This window comes from Bos grunniens, chromosome 11 (assembly GCF_055505025.1).
Source record: "Bos grunniens cultivar Pamir isolate PY7600 chromosome 11, Bosgru_T2T1.0, whole genome shotgun sequence".
NCBI lineage: Eukaryota > Metazoa > Chordata > Mammalia > Artiodactyla > Bovidae > Bos > Bos grunniens.
Window position 1 is genome coordinate 79791066 of NC_141175.1, and position 17662 is coordinate 79808727.

General features: G+C 36.3%; 1 protein-coding gene across 18 annotated transcripts in view; it reads left to right on the forward strand.

Moving 5' to 3' along the window:
• SRBD1 (S1 RNA binding domain 1) overlaps positions 1–17662 on the forward strand; it is a 244657-nt gene that overhangs the window by 74980 nt on the left and 152015 nt on the right. For 11 of the 18 annotated variants that reach the window (XM_086327142.1, XM_086327143.1, XM_086327152.1 and 8 more), the window contains one exon: positions 1875–1985. In XM_086327142.1, coding sequence (XP_086183268.1) covers positions 1875–1985 — 111 coding nt within the window. The remainder of the gene's footprint in view (positions 1–1874; positions 1986–17662) is intronic. The other 7 variants (XM_086327144.1, XM_086327146.1, XM_086327154.1 and 4 more) reach the window with 1 other exon arrangement.

Sequence of the window (17662 nt, forward strand, 5' to 3'; positions counted from 1 at the left end):
AGAGGTGGCAAAAATACACAGAATAACTATACAAAAAAAAAATCTTAATGACTCAGATAACCCTGATGGTATGATCACTCACCTAGAGCCAGACATCCTGGAGTGTGAAGTCAAGTGGGCCTTAGGAAGAATCACCATGAACAAAACTAGTGGAAATAATGGAATTTCAGCTGAACTATTCCAAAGCCTAAAAGATGATGCTGTGAAAGTGCTGCACTCAATACGCCAGCAAATTTGGAAAACACAGCAGTGACCACACTCAGCATCGGTAAATGTCAGTTTTCATTCCAATCCCAAAGAAAGGCAATGCCAAAAAGAATGTTCAAAGTACTGCAAATTGCACTCATCTCACATGCTAGCCAAGTAATGCTCAAAATTCTCCAAGCCAGGCTTCAACATTACGTGAACTGAGAACTTGCAGATGTTCAAGCTGGATTTAGAAAAGGCACAGGAACCAGAGATCAAATTGCCAACATCCATTGGATCATAGAAAAAGCAAGAGAATTCCAGAAATACTATGCCAAAACCTTTGACTGTGTGGATCATAACAAACTGTGGAAAATTCTTAAAGAGATGGGAATACCAGACCACCTGATCTGCCTCCTGAGAAATCTGCATGCAGGTTAAGAAGCAACAGTTTAGAAACAGATGTGGACTACAGACTGGTTCCAAATTGGGAAAGGAGTAGTCAAAGCTGTGTATTGTCACCCTGCTTATTTAATTTGTATGTAGAGTACATCTTGTGAAATGCCGGACTGGATGAAGCACAAGCTGGAATCAAGATTTCTGAGAGAAATATCAATAACCTCAGATATGCAGAGGACACCACCCTTGTGGCAGAAAGTGAAGAGGAACTAAAGAGCCTCTTGATGAAAGTCGAAGAGGAGGGTAAAAAAGCTGGCTTAAAATTCAACATTCAAAAAACAGATCATAGCATCTGGTCCCATCACTTCATGGAAAATAGATGGGGAGGCAATGGAAACAGAGACTTTATTTTTCTTGGGCTCTGAAATCACTGCAGATGGTAACTGGAGGTGTGAAATTAAAAGATGCTTGCTCCTTGGAAGAAAAGCTGTGACCAATCTAGACAGCATATTAAAAAGCAGAAACATTACTTTGCCAACAGAGGTCTGTAGAGTCAAAGCTGTACTTTTTCCAGTAGTTACATATGGATGTGAGAATTGGACCATAAAGAAAGTTGAGAGCTAAAGAATTGATGCTTTTGAACTGCAGTGTTGGAGAAGACTCTTGAGGGTCCCTTGGACTGCAAGGAGATCCAACCAGTCAATCCTAAGGGAAATCAGTCCTGAATATTCATTGGAAGTGCTAATGCTGAAGTTCCAATATTTTGGCCACCTGATGCAAAGAACTGACTCATTGGAAAAGACGCTGATGCTGAGAAAGATTGAAGGCAGGAGAAGGGGATGACAGAGGATGAGATGGTTGGATGGCATCACCGACTTGATGGACATGAATTTGAGCAAGCTCTGGGAGTTAGTGATGGACAGGGAAGCCTGGTGTGCTGCAGCCTATGGGGTACGCAAAGAGTCGGACACAACTGAGTGACTGAACTGAACTGTTCACTTATTCTTGCCTAAATTTGGTTACTTCTAGGTGGGGAGAAAGCTAACTGTTTTTGAGACTATGTGATCATAAAACATTTCTCCATGACCTCCTATAATACCAAGTGCAGAGGCAGTGTCTTTTATTCTACATAAGTCTGCACTGCCCTTGTGAGATAGTGGAGAGGTTGCTTGGATATATGAGACAATACGAGCATCATATAATATTGTTTGTGCATTCTGTCCATTTTCTCCTGATTGATTTATAAGCATGCCTTGATCTCATCCTTTTTTTCATTCTGTTTCTTCTTCAAGCTGCAGCACAGTGGTGATTGGAAATGGAACTGCCTGCCGGGAAACAGAAGCTTACTTTGCTGACCTGATAATGAACAACTACTTTGCACCACTGGATGTCGTTTACTGGTAAGGATGTTAGGAATGTTTCTTCTTTTTTTTTTTTGAGAAGCAAAGGAACTTCTGAAGTTCTTCAGTGATGAATTCTTCTTTCTCTTAAGATGTGTACCTTTTTGTCCTCATGTATCACCTCTTCGCATTCTTAAGGGCTTTGCAGGACAATGTAAAGTGTCTGTCTCTTGGAGAAATTTGAGTTTCTGAAACGAGTTGAGTTTCAGTATCCTGAAACGGCTTTCAGATGCAGCAACTTAGGGCTTGGATTCATGGGATTTTTCAGGCTGTACATTGTGTGAGGCTGTAGCTAACTAGTGATTAAGTAGAACGGTGTCCAGGCCCAGCAGCTATAGATTGTGGATAGCTTAGCCTTCTTCTGCAAAAGTTTTTCTTTTTTTAAATTTATTTATTTTTAATTAAAGGATAATTGCTTTACAGTATTATATTGTCTTCTGCCATATGTCAACATAGATTAACCATAAATACTTATGTCCCATCCCTCTTGAACCTCCTTCCTACCTCCTACCCCATCCCACCCCTTTAGTTTGTCACAGAGCACCAGATTTAAGCTCCCTATGTCATACAGCAAATTCTCATTGGCTAGCTATTACATTTTATATATGGTAATGTATGTGTTTCAATTTGATGTCTATGAATTATTAGTCTTCGGAACTGAGACCTAAGGTAAGTATTAAAAATTGATAACTTTTCTGATGTTCCTATCTCGTTTGTCTCTTCATCACACGCTTTCATCTTGTAAGGCATACAGTTGACTTCTAAATAGCTTTGGATTAGCAGGACCTAGATCTGTAGTAGTTCTGCTCCTGGATCTGTAGTAATTCTGCTTTCATTCACCATTGTTTCCTCACTTTCCTTTTAAACCTCAAATAGCCATCTTTCCCTTTTCCAAAGGACGGTTGAATGCTAAATCCTAGAGTTGAATACTACGGGAGAAGATAGTTATAATGGATGATATCTAGGGGAAAACACGTTAGGAGCCATCTCCCACTGCTTTTTGAAAAATGTAATTCAGCTAATAAGTATGTGATCAGGATCAACAAAACAAAAACAAAACCCAGTACAGGAAGAAGAATGCTAGGATCCATTCTGATAGGCCAAAAGACGGGGGCTTTTATTTAGTGTAGTATTCCTTGGTACGTGGAATTGTATTGTAGTATATTCTTTATGCCAAGGGACTGCTCTGGTGGCTCAGATGGTAAAGAACCTGCCTGCAGTGCAGGAGACCTGGGTTCAATCCCTGGGTTGGGAACATCCCCTGGAGAAGGGAATGGCTACTCACTCCAGTATTCTTACCTGGAGAATTCCATAGACAGAGGAGCCTGGCAGACTACAGTCTATGGGGTCACTACGAGTTGGACCGACTGAGTGACTGTTTCACTGCATTTTTCACTTTTCTATGCCAGGAGTATAATCACGATGTTAGAAAAGCAAATTCAGGGTAACCAAAGGGGATTCGAAGGGTAGGGTCAATCTGTAGGTGACATGGGATCATGATTCAGGATAGAATCAGGTTGAATTGTCTGTCTTAGCTTTTTTCCCTCTCCATGTTGGTTAGGTCAGTCTAGGAAGTACTGTGAATCTTCGCTATTCTGGGAACTGCACACATATACTCAGTCCTTTTGAGAACGTAAGACTAGGACCTGACATAGCTAATTCAGTTTCTTTCTGACAACTTCTCTGATTTCTGTTTAACTTGTTCACATTAATTTGATATAAATATCTTGCATACATTTACAGTGATTGTAAATAGAACTTTATTAAAGACATTAAATATTGAAGACTTGTTGGATTTTATCTGAATTTGCTTAGAGGTTCTCCCCTTTCTTGAACTTGCAGCAGTGTGTCGTAGTAGAAAGAGGGGAGCTTTGGAGCCAGAAAAATCTGGGTCTGTCTTTTGTTGTCACCATGTGCTAGTTATGCATGTTTGGAAGGCTTACTCCGCCTCTGTGGTCTTCTCTTCCCTCATCATTAAAGTGGGGAATGCTTTAATACCTGGCCTACTAAAAATGCAATAAATGTGTAAATAGATCAGAAAATGGAAAGAAATAGGGAATGCTTTTGCTTTCAGTAATAACATTTTGAAATTTTCTTTATAATTATTTCCATATTCAATATTAAAACTTTCTTTAATATTTCTTTTTGTGTTGTATTAAGAATTGCTTTACTATATTACTTTGTATCTCTATAAAGGATGTTAATTTTGTTCCCCAACCATAGTAAAGAATTCTTTCATTCTTTATAATTAGTTTTTCAATTCATTTTCTTGAATTTCAAGAGAGTATATGATCATATCATTTATAAAAGGTATTGAATTTATCAGTTCTTTTTCTAGTTGTAAACCTTTTTATTTTCTTCTCTTCTTTAATAGTATCATGCAGTATCTTTGAAAAGCTATTAAATAGTAATGATAGGGGATTTTTCCCCCTCCTTTAGTTTTATTAGAATGCTTCTAGTATTTCCCTTAAGTATGTTACTACCTTTGTATATATTTTTAAAAATCATTTAAAGGAAATAGTCTTTATTTATGAGGGTTTTAAAACTACAGATTCCTATTGTACTTAAAAAATCAAAAGTAAAAGATAACATTAATGCTTTTTCAGAATTTTGCCATGATTTTCTCTAAAGAGGTTTTTTTTTCTCTTTTGATCAATATGCTAAATTCTGAAAGTAGTAGGTTTCCTACAGTTGAACAATCTTTGCAGTTCTAATGTGAACTTTGTCATAGTATATCACTCTTTTAATGTACTTTTGGAATATATTTGCTAGTATTTTATTATGTGCTTTTGAAACCCTCAAATGATGCAAATATATAATCAGAATTTACAGTGTGAGCTTTAGGAAAATCAGCTGTTCACAATTTCATTTTGTTATCCTTTTGCCAGTTCAACATACCTTTATGAAGAAACCATGTTTTCTCATCCAGTGCCTTGAAATGACATTGCAAGCTACATTTAAGTTGAAATTTCCAAGCTTTCTCTGGCAGTCATTTTTAATGTTCCTGAACAGATAATCTAATGGGTGTTCCTATAATTCTTTCAGGTACTTATTTATCCTGAAAAACCTTTTCCTGACAATCCACCAGCACGTTCCTTCTTATCTATTTCTTCTAACAACTTTTGCCCTGATTTTTCTGCCATACAGCATGATTCATCTTGTAACTTGTAAACCCCATGCATTCTGACCCATCTATCCAGCTTCTGTCTCAGTCATTTCTCTTAAAATAAACTCTGGCACTTATACCTTCTATGGAGAAAATCATCCAAAGCTTCAATCTCAGTTATCAAGGAAAAAAAAATCTGGATTAAGTTATAGATTATAACATGTTGGAACTTAGTTTGTCACACATGTTTAAAGTTGGAAGTGTTTGTGAAAAGGAATTACACAGTATTACATGTATCATTTGTTTTAAGTATGTGCTAGAATGATTTGATCAATTCTCTGGCCCATAGTAGATATCACTTTATTTTTTTAATATCTGAGTATTTATTCCCATTCATTTTAAAATGTCACACTTGATTATTTTCTCTCTTTTTTTTAATTCCTCTTTCTCCTTTTGTTAAAAAAAATGTTTCCTTTTATGTAGTAATGGTGAAATTTATTGAAAGGTAGAAATCACTAGCTTCTTATGAAACATTTATGTTTTTATGTATTGTATCTGGTTTCTCCTACATTGATACCTTCTTTAATCAGGGTACCATGTTTTATTTGTCTCTACCTCCTTCACATTGTGTATTTCTGTACTTACAGATGCATCTCAATAAATATTTACTAACTTAAATTGTTGAATATTAATGTTAACACTATATGCTGCTACTGCTGCTAAGTCACCTCAGTCGTATCTGACTCTGTGCGACCCCATAGACGGCAGCCCACCAGGCTCCCCCATCCCTGGGATTCTCCAGGCAAGAACACTGGAGTGGGTTGCCATTGCCTTCTCCAATGCAGGAAAGTGAAAAGTGAAAATGAAGTCGCTCAGTCGTGTCCAGCTCTTAGTGACCCCATGGACTGCAGCCCACCAGGCTCCTCCATCCATGGGATTTTCCAGGCAAGAGTACTGGAGTGGGGTGCCATTGCCTTCTCTGAACACTATATGAGACTCCTTTAAACCTGGGAGTAGAATATGGAAAACAGATTTAGTGCTGTTAATTCACACCTTCTCTTAGTGTTCCTATTCTAAAATCTGCAATTTACAAATGACTTTGATCACTGTGTATTTGTTATAACCTTTCCCCTACTTCGTATATTTTCATTTTCTCATACCAATAAATCTGTCTATTTCAGTTTCATCATGCATAAAATGAAATAATAAAAGTACCCATCTTAGAGTTATCATGAAGGTTAAACGAGTTTATATATGTAGTATAATGTGCTTAGAACAGCACACCATTATTAATGAGGTCAAATATAATTTTATATATTCATTTCCTATTTCTGTATTTTTTGTGTATGAATGGCTTGTTTGTGTCCTTTGTCCATTTTTTTTTCTTTTGAAAGTTTTCATTTTGTTCATAATTGCTCATCTTGTTCAGATTTGTAAATTGTCTTTATATTAATGATTAGTTTGTTACAGTTTTTGCAAATCTTGCAAATCACTTCCCCATCTTTGTGTTTGTAATTTGAGCTTTATTTCATGTAGAATTTCGTATTTTATTTTCTCCAGTTTATTTATCTTTTTTTTTGTCCTGAATTTTATTTATTTATCTTTTTTTTTTGTTTTCAAACTTTGTGTTTATCTTTTTCTTTATGGCTTACGAGTTTTGTATCATGCTTGAAACTTTTCTGTCTTCTGACTTTTTGTTTTGAAGTCACAAAACCTCATTATCCTCTCAGTTACTTGTATGGTTGCTTTGAAGCTTTATTCTCTAAGAAACCAAAAATTAATGAGAGAACTTCAATAAGCTTAGATAACAGAAATAGAAAGTAGAAGGCTGTGAAATAACCTCAGGGTGGTTTTGAATATGGAAGGATGCCAGTTTCCCTTCAGGCCTCTGTTTGCCAACTCTGCGGTTTTGTAAACAGCAGAACCACTTGATTTCCTCCTTTGCTTCCCCCGCACCCCTCCCTTTCTCTTTATCCTTCCTTCATTTTTCTCCTTTTTCCCTCCCTCCTTATATCTGTCACTTTCCCTTCCCTTAATCTCTTGTTTAGCTATATCATATTTTTGGCATTTCCTGTCATTTGACAGCTGGATTGTTTACTATATTTGATGTATCTTTAGTTTTAAGCCTGTCAGTACAGACATCTGACCACAATTTCAGTGTTTATTTGTAGGCGTATTTAGTATGGTGTTTGTAATGAGCTGAGGAGACAGTTGTTGTTCAGCTGCTCAGTTGTGTCAGATCTTTGCAATCCCATGGACTGTAGCACACCAGGTTTCCCTGTCCTTCACCATTTCCCAGAGTTTGCTCAAACTCACGTCCGTTGAGTTAGTGATGCCGTCCAATCATCTTGTCCTCTGTAGCCCCCTTCTCCTCCTGTGCTTGATCTTTCCCAGCATCAGGGTCTTTTCCAATGAGAGCTCTTCTGGACATTTCTGTTTTCAAATTTATTATTTACAACTCAGTCAGAAGGGTATATATATGTTGATGAGAAATAAAATATCAAAATTTTTATTGTTCCTTTTTGCTATTAGGTGGCATTCTATATACTGCTTTCTTTGTTTGTTCTGTTAATACTTAAAATTTCCTGGGCCTCTTGAATAGGTAGAGTGATACTTTTTGGTTCTTCAAAATCTCAGCCATCACTTTTCAGATATTACCTCTGTCCCATTTTACCCTCTCTTCTACCTCTGAAATTCTGTTTACATCTACTCAGCCTTCTCATTCTATCCTCCATGCTTTTTAACTTCTCTCTTTTCATTTTCCATTTCTTATTTCTCTGAGCTGCTTTTTGGTTGCTTTCTTCAGATCTTTTCTCCAATTCACCAGCTTTTTCTTTAGCTTTCAGACCCATCCATTGAATTTTCATTTCTAGAAGCTGTAGTTTTTCACTTCTAGAAGTCCTATTTGTTACTTTTTCAGCTTTATTGAGAGAGAATTGACATGTAATAAACTGCACATATTTAATTTTTTTCAGTTTCCTAGGTTTTGACATATGTGTTCTCCCATGAAACTGTCACCACAATTAAAATAATGAACATACCCACCACCCCCCAAATTTCCTCATATTCCTTTGTAATCCGTCCTGCCTTCCCTGAACCCTCCCTCCCCCAGGTAACCTCTGATTTGCTTTATGTAGCTATAGATTAGTTTGCACTGTTTAGACTTGTATGTAATTGGAATCATATAGTATATAGTCATACAGTGTAATTATTTTGAGGTTCATCCATGATGTTATATTTGTCAATAGTTCTTTTTGTTACTGAATATTCTATTGTATGATTAAATCATAATTAGTTTGTTCATTTACTTGTTGATGGACATTTGAATTGTTGCTGGTATTTGGCTATTACAGATAAAGCTGTATGAACGTTCTTGTTCAAGTCTTTGTGTAGACAAAATGCTTTCATTCATGTTGGGTATGTAAGTAGGAATGGAATGGCTATGTGGTATGGTAGGTATAGTTTAACCTAAGAAACTGCCACAATGTATTCTGAGGTGCTTTTACTGTTCTGCGTGCCCACCAGGAGTGTATCAGAGTTCCAGCTTATCCACATCCTTATCAATCTGCTTGCTTTGGCTGGGGGTCTTTTAAATTCAGCCAGCCTAGTGGATATGTAGTGACATTTCATTGTGGTTTTAATGGACATTCCCCAGCAATTAATGATGTTGAGCATCTTCATTTGCTTATTTGTCATCCATGTATTTTCTTCATGTAGTATCTGTCCAGATCTTTTTCCCATTTAAAAAAATTGTATTATTTTTCTTCCTATTATTAAGAGTATTTTATATTTTTTTATATTTATTCTGAGTTCAGAGCCTATAAGTACATGTTTTGTAAACATTTTCTTCCAGTCTCCACTCTTCATTTTTTAACATGGTCTTTGGAAAAGCAAACGTTTTAAGTTTTGATGATGCTGGATTTATCAGGGTATTTTGTATGGTTCTTGTCTTTTGTCTTATGTAAGTAATGTTTGAAAAAACTAAGGTCACCATGATTTTCCTGTGTGTTTTGTTTTAGAAATAGCTTTAATTTTGTTTAGGTCTGTGATTCATTTAAAGTTAATTTTTATATACGGTAAGGAGTTCTTTTTTTCCTATATGGCTATGGATTATTCCAGTACCTTTTGTTGAGAGATTTTCTTTTCCCCACTGAATTGCTTTGGCATCTTTGTTGAAAATCAGCTGCTCTTATATGTGTGGATCTGTTTCTAGAGTCTGTCTGTTTAACTGTATGTCTTTACACTAATCTTTGTATCTTTAACACTACTAGTGCTGATTTGTATAGCTTAATAAGTGATGAAATTAGATGGTGTGGCCCTTCAACTTCATACTTCTTTTTCAAAATTGTTTGGCTATTCTAGGTCCACAGCACTTATACATAAATTGCAGAATCAGCCTTTCAGTTTGTGCTAATGGGCATCCTTATTTTGCTTGGGAGTTGATTCTATAATGTAATTTGTAGAGACTTGATATCCATCTGTTTAATTTTTAATTTCAGTTATTTTTTTATATCTAGAAACTGTTTTCAAATCTGCTTGATCATCTTACAGTTTTTCACTTGTTCCTAAATATATTTTTAAACCTATCTTTTACTTCCTTAATTATACTTAGCATTGTTACTTTGTAGTCTGTGATAATTCTAATATCTAAAATCCTTGCAAGTCTATTTCTGCCTTCTGTTGTTACTGCTGGTTCTGCTTTGTTTCCTTTTTTTGTTCTGTTAGTTTTTATTGAAAACTCCTTATTTTCATGGAACTTTGTCTGTGGGAATTCACTGAGGCCTGGATTGATTGAGTCTCTTCAAAGAGGATTTGTATTTCCTTCTGTCAGGCTCCTGTAGACACTACCAGTTTGGGATCATTTAAATTAAATTCTCAGCTTGATTTTTTTTTGCTGGCCACCCAGGAGTGTGAATTTCGGCTGCAAACGAAAGAGATGGCTTATGGTTCCATATTCTCATCAGAGATTTCTCCTGTGATAAGGTCTGAGATAGTCCATTGTCATTGCAATATCTTGGGGTTAGGGTACAGGGTATACTTTGACCCATATACTGCAGATTTAAACTTTTTGATATCAGCTTTATATGTGGGAGGGTTGTTGGAGGAATCATTTGTTAATACCATCTAAGACCCAGGTGGACCCTGGGTTTTGTCTTCTGTGAAGACAAATTCTGTGAAGCTCTTCTCTAATTCTGTGAAGCTCTCTGAGGCCATAAAATTCACCTGGTTCAGCAATGCCCTCAGGTAAAAGTAAGCTTCAGAAATCAAGGTTCCTGTGTTCTTCTTTGTCTTCCCTTTTTTTTTTTTTTTTGGCTAGAGTTTTTTTTTTTTTTTTTTTGCCAACTCGCTAATGCATTTAAGAAGATGTATTATATCTAGTGTTTGTATTTGTTTTCAATAAACTGTTGATGCATCTAACCAGTTTATTACTATTACTGGCAACATGGTCACTACTTAATTTTCTGTCCTTAGTCTGCTTTAAATTTAAAATTTGGTGTGAGATTTAGAAGATGATCATTTAAAATCATCTCAATTTATACTTCTTTTTCTTTGACCTTGCCACTTGCAGCAGAGAAATTGCCGAGCCCTAATCACTGGACTGCCAGGGAATTCCCTCAGTTTATGCTTTTAGGTTAAGAACTATTTGGTTCTTTTTCCTCTGGGTATGAATGCTTATGAAATATGTACATGATATTGTTCTCTGTCAGTTTACTAGCCTTTTTAAAAAAGTATGCTCGGAAGAATTTTGAAAAGTCCAGGAAAATAGAAGGAAAATAAAAATAATTTGTAATTCACCACTCAGAGAATGATATTAATATTTCATTATATTTTATTCTGTTAATAGTTATTTTACTTTATTTATTCATTCATTCAACAAATATTTATCATATGTAGATGATTAATTGAATGAGATAGACTCAAAACAGTGCAAGAAGAAAACTTTTAATTTCTCTTTTGCTTCATAATCATGTTTAGAGTAGTTCTTTTCATTCTTGCCTGTAATAATGGAGAGATCTCAGCTTCTTCATTTCCTTTTAGTCATTAGGGTAGTCTCATTTTAGCAATCATAATATCTTCTCTAGTGCAATAATCAAAGCTCCAAACCTGAGATAAATTAAATTCCATGTCACTCTGGGAAATACTGCTGTACTAATGGGTTTTGCAGGAGCCATAACTTTCTTCCTTTTCCCTTCTTGTTATTTTTCTCTTCCTCTCTAATTCACTAGCTGAATTTTCTCCAAGCTGAGTTCTCAGAGTTGATAATAGGGAAAAGAAGCCTAGCCCTTCTAGACTAGACTCTAGAGGAGAGAGTCCTCTCAGTGGCATCTTTACTGTTGCTGATTCATTGTTCTATGGGGTGTTTTTGAAAAACTTTTGTTTTTGTTTTCTGAGATTTTCACCAATAGGATCCTTGAACTGCGATCCCTGTGACTTGGCAGATATCTTCTCTGGTTATGACTCTCCTTCTCTAGACCCAGGCTTTAGGCAGGCTGTTCTCTGATATCCTTTGCTACTCAGTCCTCTGGGGCAGAGCAGTTTGCCAGGTGGCGCAGTGGTAAAGGATCTGCCTGCTGATGCAGGAGACACAGGTTCAATCCCTGGGTAGAGAAGATCCCCTGGAGGAGGAAATGGCAATCCACTCCAGTATCCTTGCTGAGAGAAATCCCATGGACAGAGGAGCCTGGCAGGCTATTGTCCATGGGTTCGTAGAGTCAGACATGACTGAGTGTACACACACCTCTTAAACAGGATCTCTTTCAGGCTTACCTCCCACTTCCTCCTGCAGACCTATCTGGCTCATACATCCTTGCTTACTCTAAAAGGGGGATCAGCAGATTAGTGCAGCTCTCCCCCTTTTTATTCTTTTTCTCTCCTATGCTTGTTCTTGCATCTGTTTTCCTTATATTCACATGTTGGTCCTAGTGAAGCCCCATCACATGACATGGGGCAAGTGGGATCCTTCCACCTGAGGTGCTCTCATGCAATCAGCAAAGTATGTTCCTACCCAAACTGTATGGCAGGTGCAGTACTATGTGCTGGGAGTGAGAGCAATGAACAAGACAGACAAGGTACCTGCCTTCTTGAAGCCTTTATTCTAGGGAGGAAAACAGATGATAAAGGCACAAGTGTGTGCATATATGTGTGTGTATGTGTTTATATACTATGTCAATTAGTGATAAATTCTATATAGAGAATTAAAAGCAAGGTAAGTGGATAGAGAGGGACAAGAAGTGACATTTTTGGTAGAGATAGATATAACAAATACTCTTGTCTTTTAGTGATAGGAATTCTATTTGTGTGGTGTGATGTATGAGATATATTAAGGAAACCACCCAGGCTGAAATAAAGCATGATGAATTTATGTCCTTGTTTATCTGTGTTATCCAGACTTGTGTCATTATTGTCATCTTTTCCATGTCATACGGCTCTGTAAGGCCATGTTTTTCAAATTGTAGATTGCAGCCCATTAGTGGAAGGTGAAGGCAGTAGTGGGTCCTAGCAGCATTAAAAAAATTAAATAGGAAACAATAGAAAATAGAGTCATTTCATATAGTAAGGCTAAGTATTATTTCATGAATATTTGTTTTAGTTGCATATACGTATTGTGTACTGGGTTGAGTTCTTTTGAATTCCTTCACCGAATTTCAAAGTTTGGGGGAATTCCCCATGTATAGTCCCCTGTATATGACAGGCAGTGCTCTGACACCAGTTCAATGCCCTGCCGTTCAGTTCTGATACTGTCTACCTAGAGATAGCTTAGATTCCATAGGCCAATGGCTCAGTCCCAAACGACTGTGAACTCCTCCCCACCCCCAGATTGTCACCTGTATTTATGACTGACTGACTAGCTGTAGATTGGAGTTCCCAACCTCTGAAAACCCTCCTCAGGTTTGATTAATTTGCTAGAGTGGCTCAAAGAACTCAGGAAAACAGTTTAATCGCCCAACTGGTTTACTATAAAAGGATAGGATACAGGAAAGGCTTCCCTGGTGGCTCAGTGGTAAAGAATCCACCTGCCAATGCAAGAGATACAGGTTCGATCCTTGGGTTGGGAAGATCCCCTGGAGAAGGAAATGGCAGCCCACAGCAGTATTCTTGCCTGGGAGATCCCATGGACAGAGTACAGTGATGGCTTGAGAAAATGTGCTGTGATATTCTAGGGTTTTGTTGTCTTTCACCTACTGGTATTTCTTCCTCCATTTCTTTGACTATTATAAACACTAGACTGTTGTTTATAAGGCTTACTTTCTAGGATGTTTGTGACATTGAGTAAGTTTAAAAATAAAACTGCTGTACATCCAGTATAGTTTATGTTCATGTTGTTGAAATGGCCAAATATTTTTTTTAATATACCTTTATAGAGAGACCATTTCAGTGAGGTATGTTGGAAAGGGAGGCATAAGGAATGAATAATTATGTTGTGTGTGTGGTTTTAAAATACTATTAGGTTTTAGATTCAGTTTGACAGTTTTTGATCAAAATAAAATATGGTCTAGCAGTTTGTAATCCATGTGTTTCTGTATCCCCAAGTCCAACTTAAGTATCTGCAGGAATTACCCCAGCTTCCCTCTCCTCCCCTTAACTCTTGCACATCTTTGTTTATTGACTTAGATTAGAACTGGCTTCAAGCCCAGTGATGGTCATTTCATGTCTCTAGGTTTTTGGTTACAAATCTGCTTTTGTTGCCAGATCCAATAAAGAGTCTTGATTGTTTTTGTTAGTTTTATTGTAGGTTCTTGCCAAAGATACAGTGTATTATAACCAAAACAGATGTTCTGTTTAGACAAGTGTATTTGCTATAACAACCAAAAATGTAAATTAAATATGTTCAACATTAATGTAAGAATTGATGAACTTTGGAATGTTGAGTGTTTTAGATAACCTTTAGAAATGGCAGGAACAATGCCTTATTTTGAGCAATTGTTTTACATTTTTTTCTCTGCCCTTATTAGTTTGTGTACATAAAGTCTTTTATTCTTATATGCTCGTGTTTTACTGTGATCTTGAAAGCAGAGTGGAGTTCACCAATTTTATATATACATGGTTCAGTTATTTCTTGAAGTGCATACGTCAGATAAACACTTGTCATCGATACATGGTTGAGTAGAAAAAATATTTTTAAGATTCTCATGCTTATAAATAGGTAGACAAAATAATTACGTTGATTTTTCAAAATACGTATTTGGTGAAGTTAGCAACCATATTATAGTGTTGTAATGTAGGTCTTTTGGGACTGTAAATAACCCATCTCTGTGATTAGAGCCTGATTTATGCTGAATTCTGTGTTATAGTGAACACCAGTGTATTGTGAATATGAAAAGAATGTGTTTATATTATGTAATTTTAACTCTTCTTTTTAATCATAGTTCCTAGAATAAATTAGATGTGTGAATGCCTTATCAACAGGTTACTAATGGAACAAGTTGTATGTTGAGATTGTCAACTCTGGCTTATTCTGATTCATGCTTTTCTTTTCTTTGGCATTAAACAGCTTGCTGTTGTCCCCCACATTTGACCAGTACTTGAAAAAATATATTCAGTTGATTATTTGGGAACATTAAATTTTTTAAATTAGAACTGTTTGGGTTATGCAGAAATATTATGGCTCTGTTTCATATTTCAGTTGCATTAAAACGGTGAAAAAAGTACTGGAATTCTTTGTCGTTGAGATCTGTTTCATTTGGTTACATAGAACTTGAAGATTCTGGGACCAGAAATTGCTATTTGTAAACAGTAGTTTTTGAATCCACCTTACTTGTGTTTTAATCTTTTTTTTTTTTTTTTGAGGGGCGCACCTTTTGATTCTAATGTATTTTATCTGGCTAAATCTTTGTGTTACGCTCTCCTAACTTATTGAAATACCACTTTCAAGTTCTTCACATCTGTACATTTCTAAGGTTACACCCAGCTTAATTCCCATTACTTTTCTGCTTCACAGCACTTGCATTTTGAAGGGACCCTAACATTTGGGTTCACATTATGATAATTAGGTTTCAGGGGCATAGGGGATTAAAGATGTCTCAGGTCTAGTTGCAGAATAAAGTTCAGAAGCACTTATAAAACTTGCCTGATTGGTGGGTAGAAGAGCTTTTATTTATTCACTACTCATGCAGCATTAATCCGTATTTCATCAGGTATCTACAGTGCTGTAATTCTAGATGTGACCTAGGGACTTGATTTACTTCAGCTCCGTTTTCTTTATTAATGTGCCATGAAAGAGGTACATGAAAGATAGCCAACATCAAAGTACCTTTTAAAGTAAAATGGTTGATAGGAATTCCCTGGTATTTAGCACTGTCTGTCAAATGTTTCAGCTGGTTTGCATCCTTTTACAAGCTATTGCTTGCTGCACTAAAAGAAATTTAAAGCAGTTGTTTCAAGTCTTGAGTGGGGTGGAGTGTGTTATGGTAGCAGTTGGTGGTGGTTGGGTGGCAATGGTTAGGTAGAGAAGAGAGTAAATGAGAAGTTAAGGAAATATTCTTTTTCAACCGTGCTCCACCCGAGATGGTTTGTTTTTGTGTTTTCCTTCGGGTTGGGTAGTGTTTAGTCCAGTGTGGTGCTTATGATCCGAGTGATAAGGTGCTCATCTGGGTTATAAGAAGACTGAAGAAGGTGACCAAAGAGAATTCATCAGACCTCTGTGAAAGCAAGAATAAAAGGCAATGTCAGTATCTTATTCAGAGATTGTTTTAACTAGTTTAACTTCACAGCCTGCTTATTCTTTACTGAGTTATCTGAGAAAAGGTTTTTAAGCATAGTAATGTGGGAAACTGAGTCTTAAGAACAAAGGAAATAGGACTCAGAAGAAGCTTGCCATATGTATTGTGGAATATTTATTTTCCTGTAATCCAGTGTTTTAGAGTCTATTTATTGTCTCTGTTTTAGGCTGAATATATGGGGTAGAACTTCCTATAGCTCAGTTTTGAAACTGATTCCTTCCTTGTTTCACAAATATTTGTTGGATGTTTCTTTTACTTAAGAAGAAATATTTAAAACCTTTTGCTTTTAAAATAATTACAAGGATTGTCTGTGGATCTGTTCCTATCATCTTTACCATGAATTATCTTAATTTTCATCCTGGAGAAGGAAGTGGCGACCCACTCCAGTATTCTTGCCATGGAAAATCCCATGGATAGAGGAGCCTGGCAGACTACAGTCCTTGGGGTTGCAAAAGAGTCGGACATGACTAAGCAACTAAACAATAACATCTTAATCTGAATAGTAAAGAGTAGGAGTTACAGAATGTCTTATAAAATGAAATTTACTTGTTTTCAGATTCATATTTTCAACTTACTAACATAAACTTGACTTTTGGAAGTCTTTTAAAATCCATTGTAATAACTTTTTTTGTAATTAGTATCTGTTAAAATGTATTTGTTGGACAAGAAAATAGCAACCCACTCCAGTATTCTTGCCTAGAAAATTCCATGTACAGAAGACCCTGGTGGGCTACAGACTGTGGGGTTGTAGAAGAGTTGGACATGACTGAGCACACATGCAAAATGTATTTGTGTAGTATTAGAATGCTTTAAAAATAGCATATTCTCTTGATATTCTTTAATTTTGTTTAATTCTTTTGTTTGCACTTACATGCTTAACTAACTTTTTATTCTCCTATGTGGGAGAATAAATTTCAGTCCAGATCTGGTCCTGGTACTAAAACATTTTGCCTATAATATAAGAAACCAGCACTACCATTGACATAGAGGTGTTTGATAATGGCCTTTTCTTTATAAGGAAAGCAGATACTTGAGATAGACAAACAGATGTTCTATTTTTGTCAATATAAAACAAGCTACAGAGGTTTCCTGAAAGGAGATAGTTTACTAAGTGTGTATTGAAAGTGAGCAATGTATTTAGTTTGTATGGCATTTGAATCTGTGATTAAGGAATGAGGTGGGGGAAGTTTATCTTGCCCATTTGTTGATATATGGGAAATGCAGAACTTGCTGCCATTCCTGTAAGCCATATATGGCTCACCCCTGGCATTAGGAAGAGTGACTTTTGGGATGGAGAGAAATGGATATTAGGAAATAGGTAGTAGAATGAAAGCTGGAAGATGTATGACTTTCCTTTCATGGCACAACTTTCTTCAACCTCTTATGCGTCCCCGCTTCACGGTTAACAGCATCTTTTTCAGCATACAAGCTAGGTTCCTTTAATAATTTCACATGATTCATCATAGTCATAGGAAATTGGGAGCAGTGCAGCTGCCTAAAAAAAAGTCATCAGGATCTTTTCTTGCAAGCATTTTAGCTTTGCTGAGGCAGAGTTGTGGAGGCCTTTGATTGACATAATAACTAATGCTTTTGACTTTTTTGGAGATTTTGTGTATCCTATCTGATTTAGGAACAGTATTGTTAAAAACCACATGATTTGGCCCTACTATTGCACTTATTATTAAATATTGCTGCATAATATTCAAACTTATTAGCTGTAAGTTAATGTAAAGCTTGATTGATAAGAGTCAACAGTGAAGGGTTATAAGTGACGTGTATTAGTTACTTAGTGATAAACAGTTTGAACTTGCAAGTCACCAGCTTAGCAGTTGATCAGTATATTTTTGACT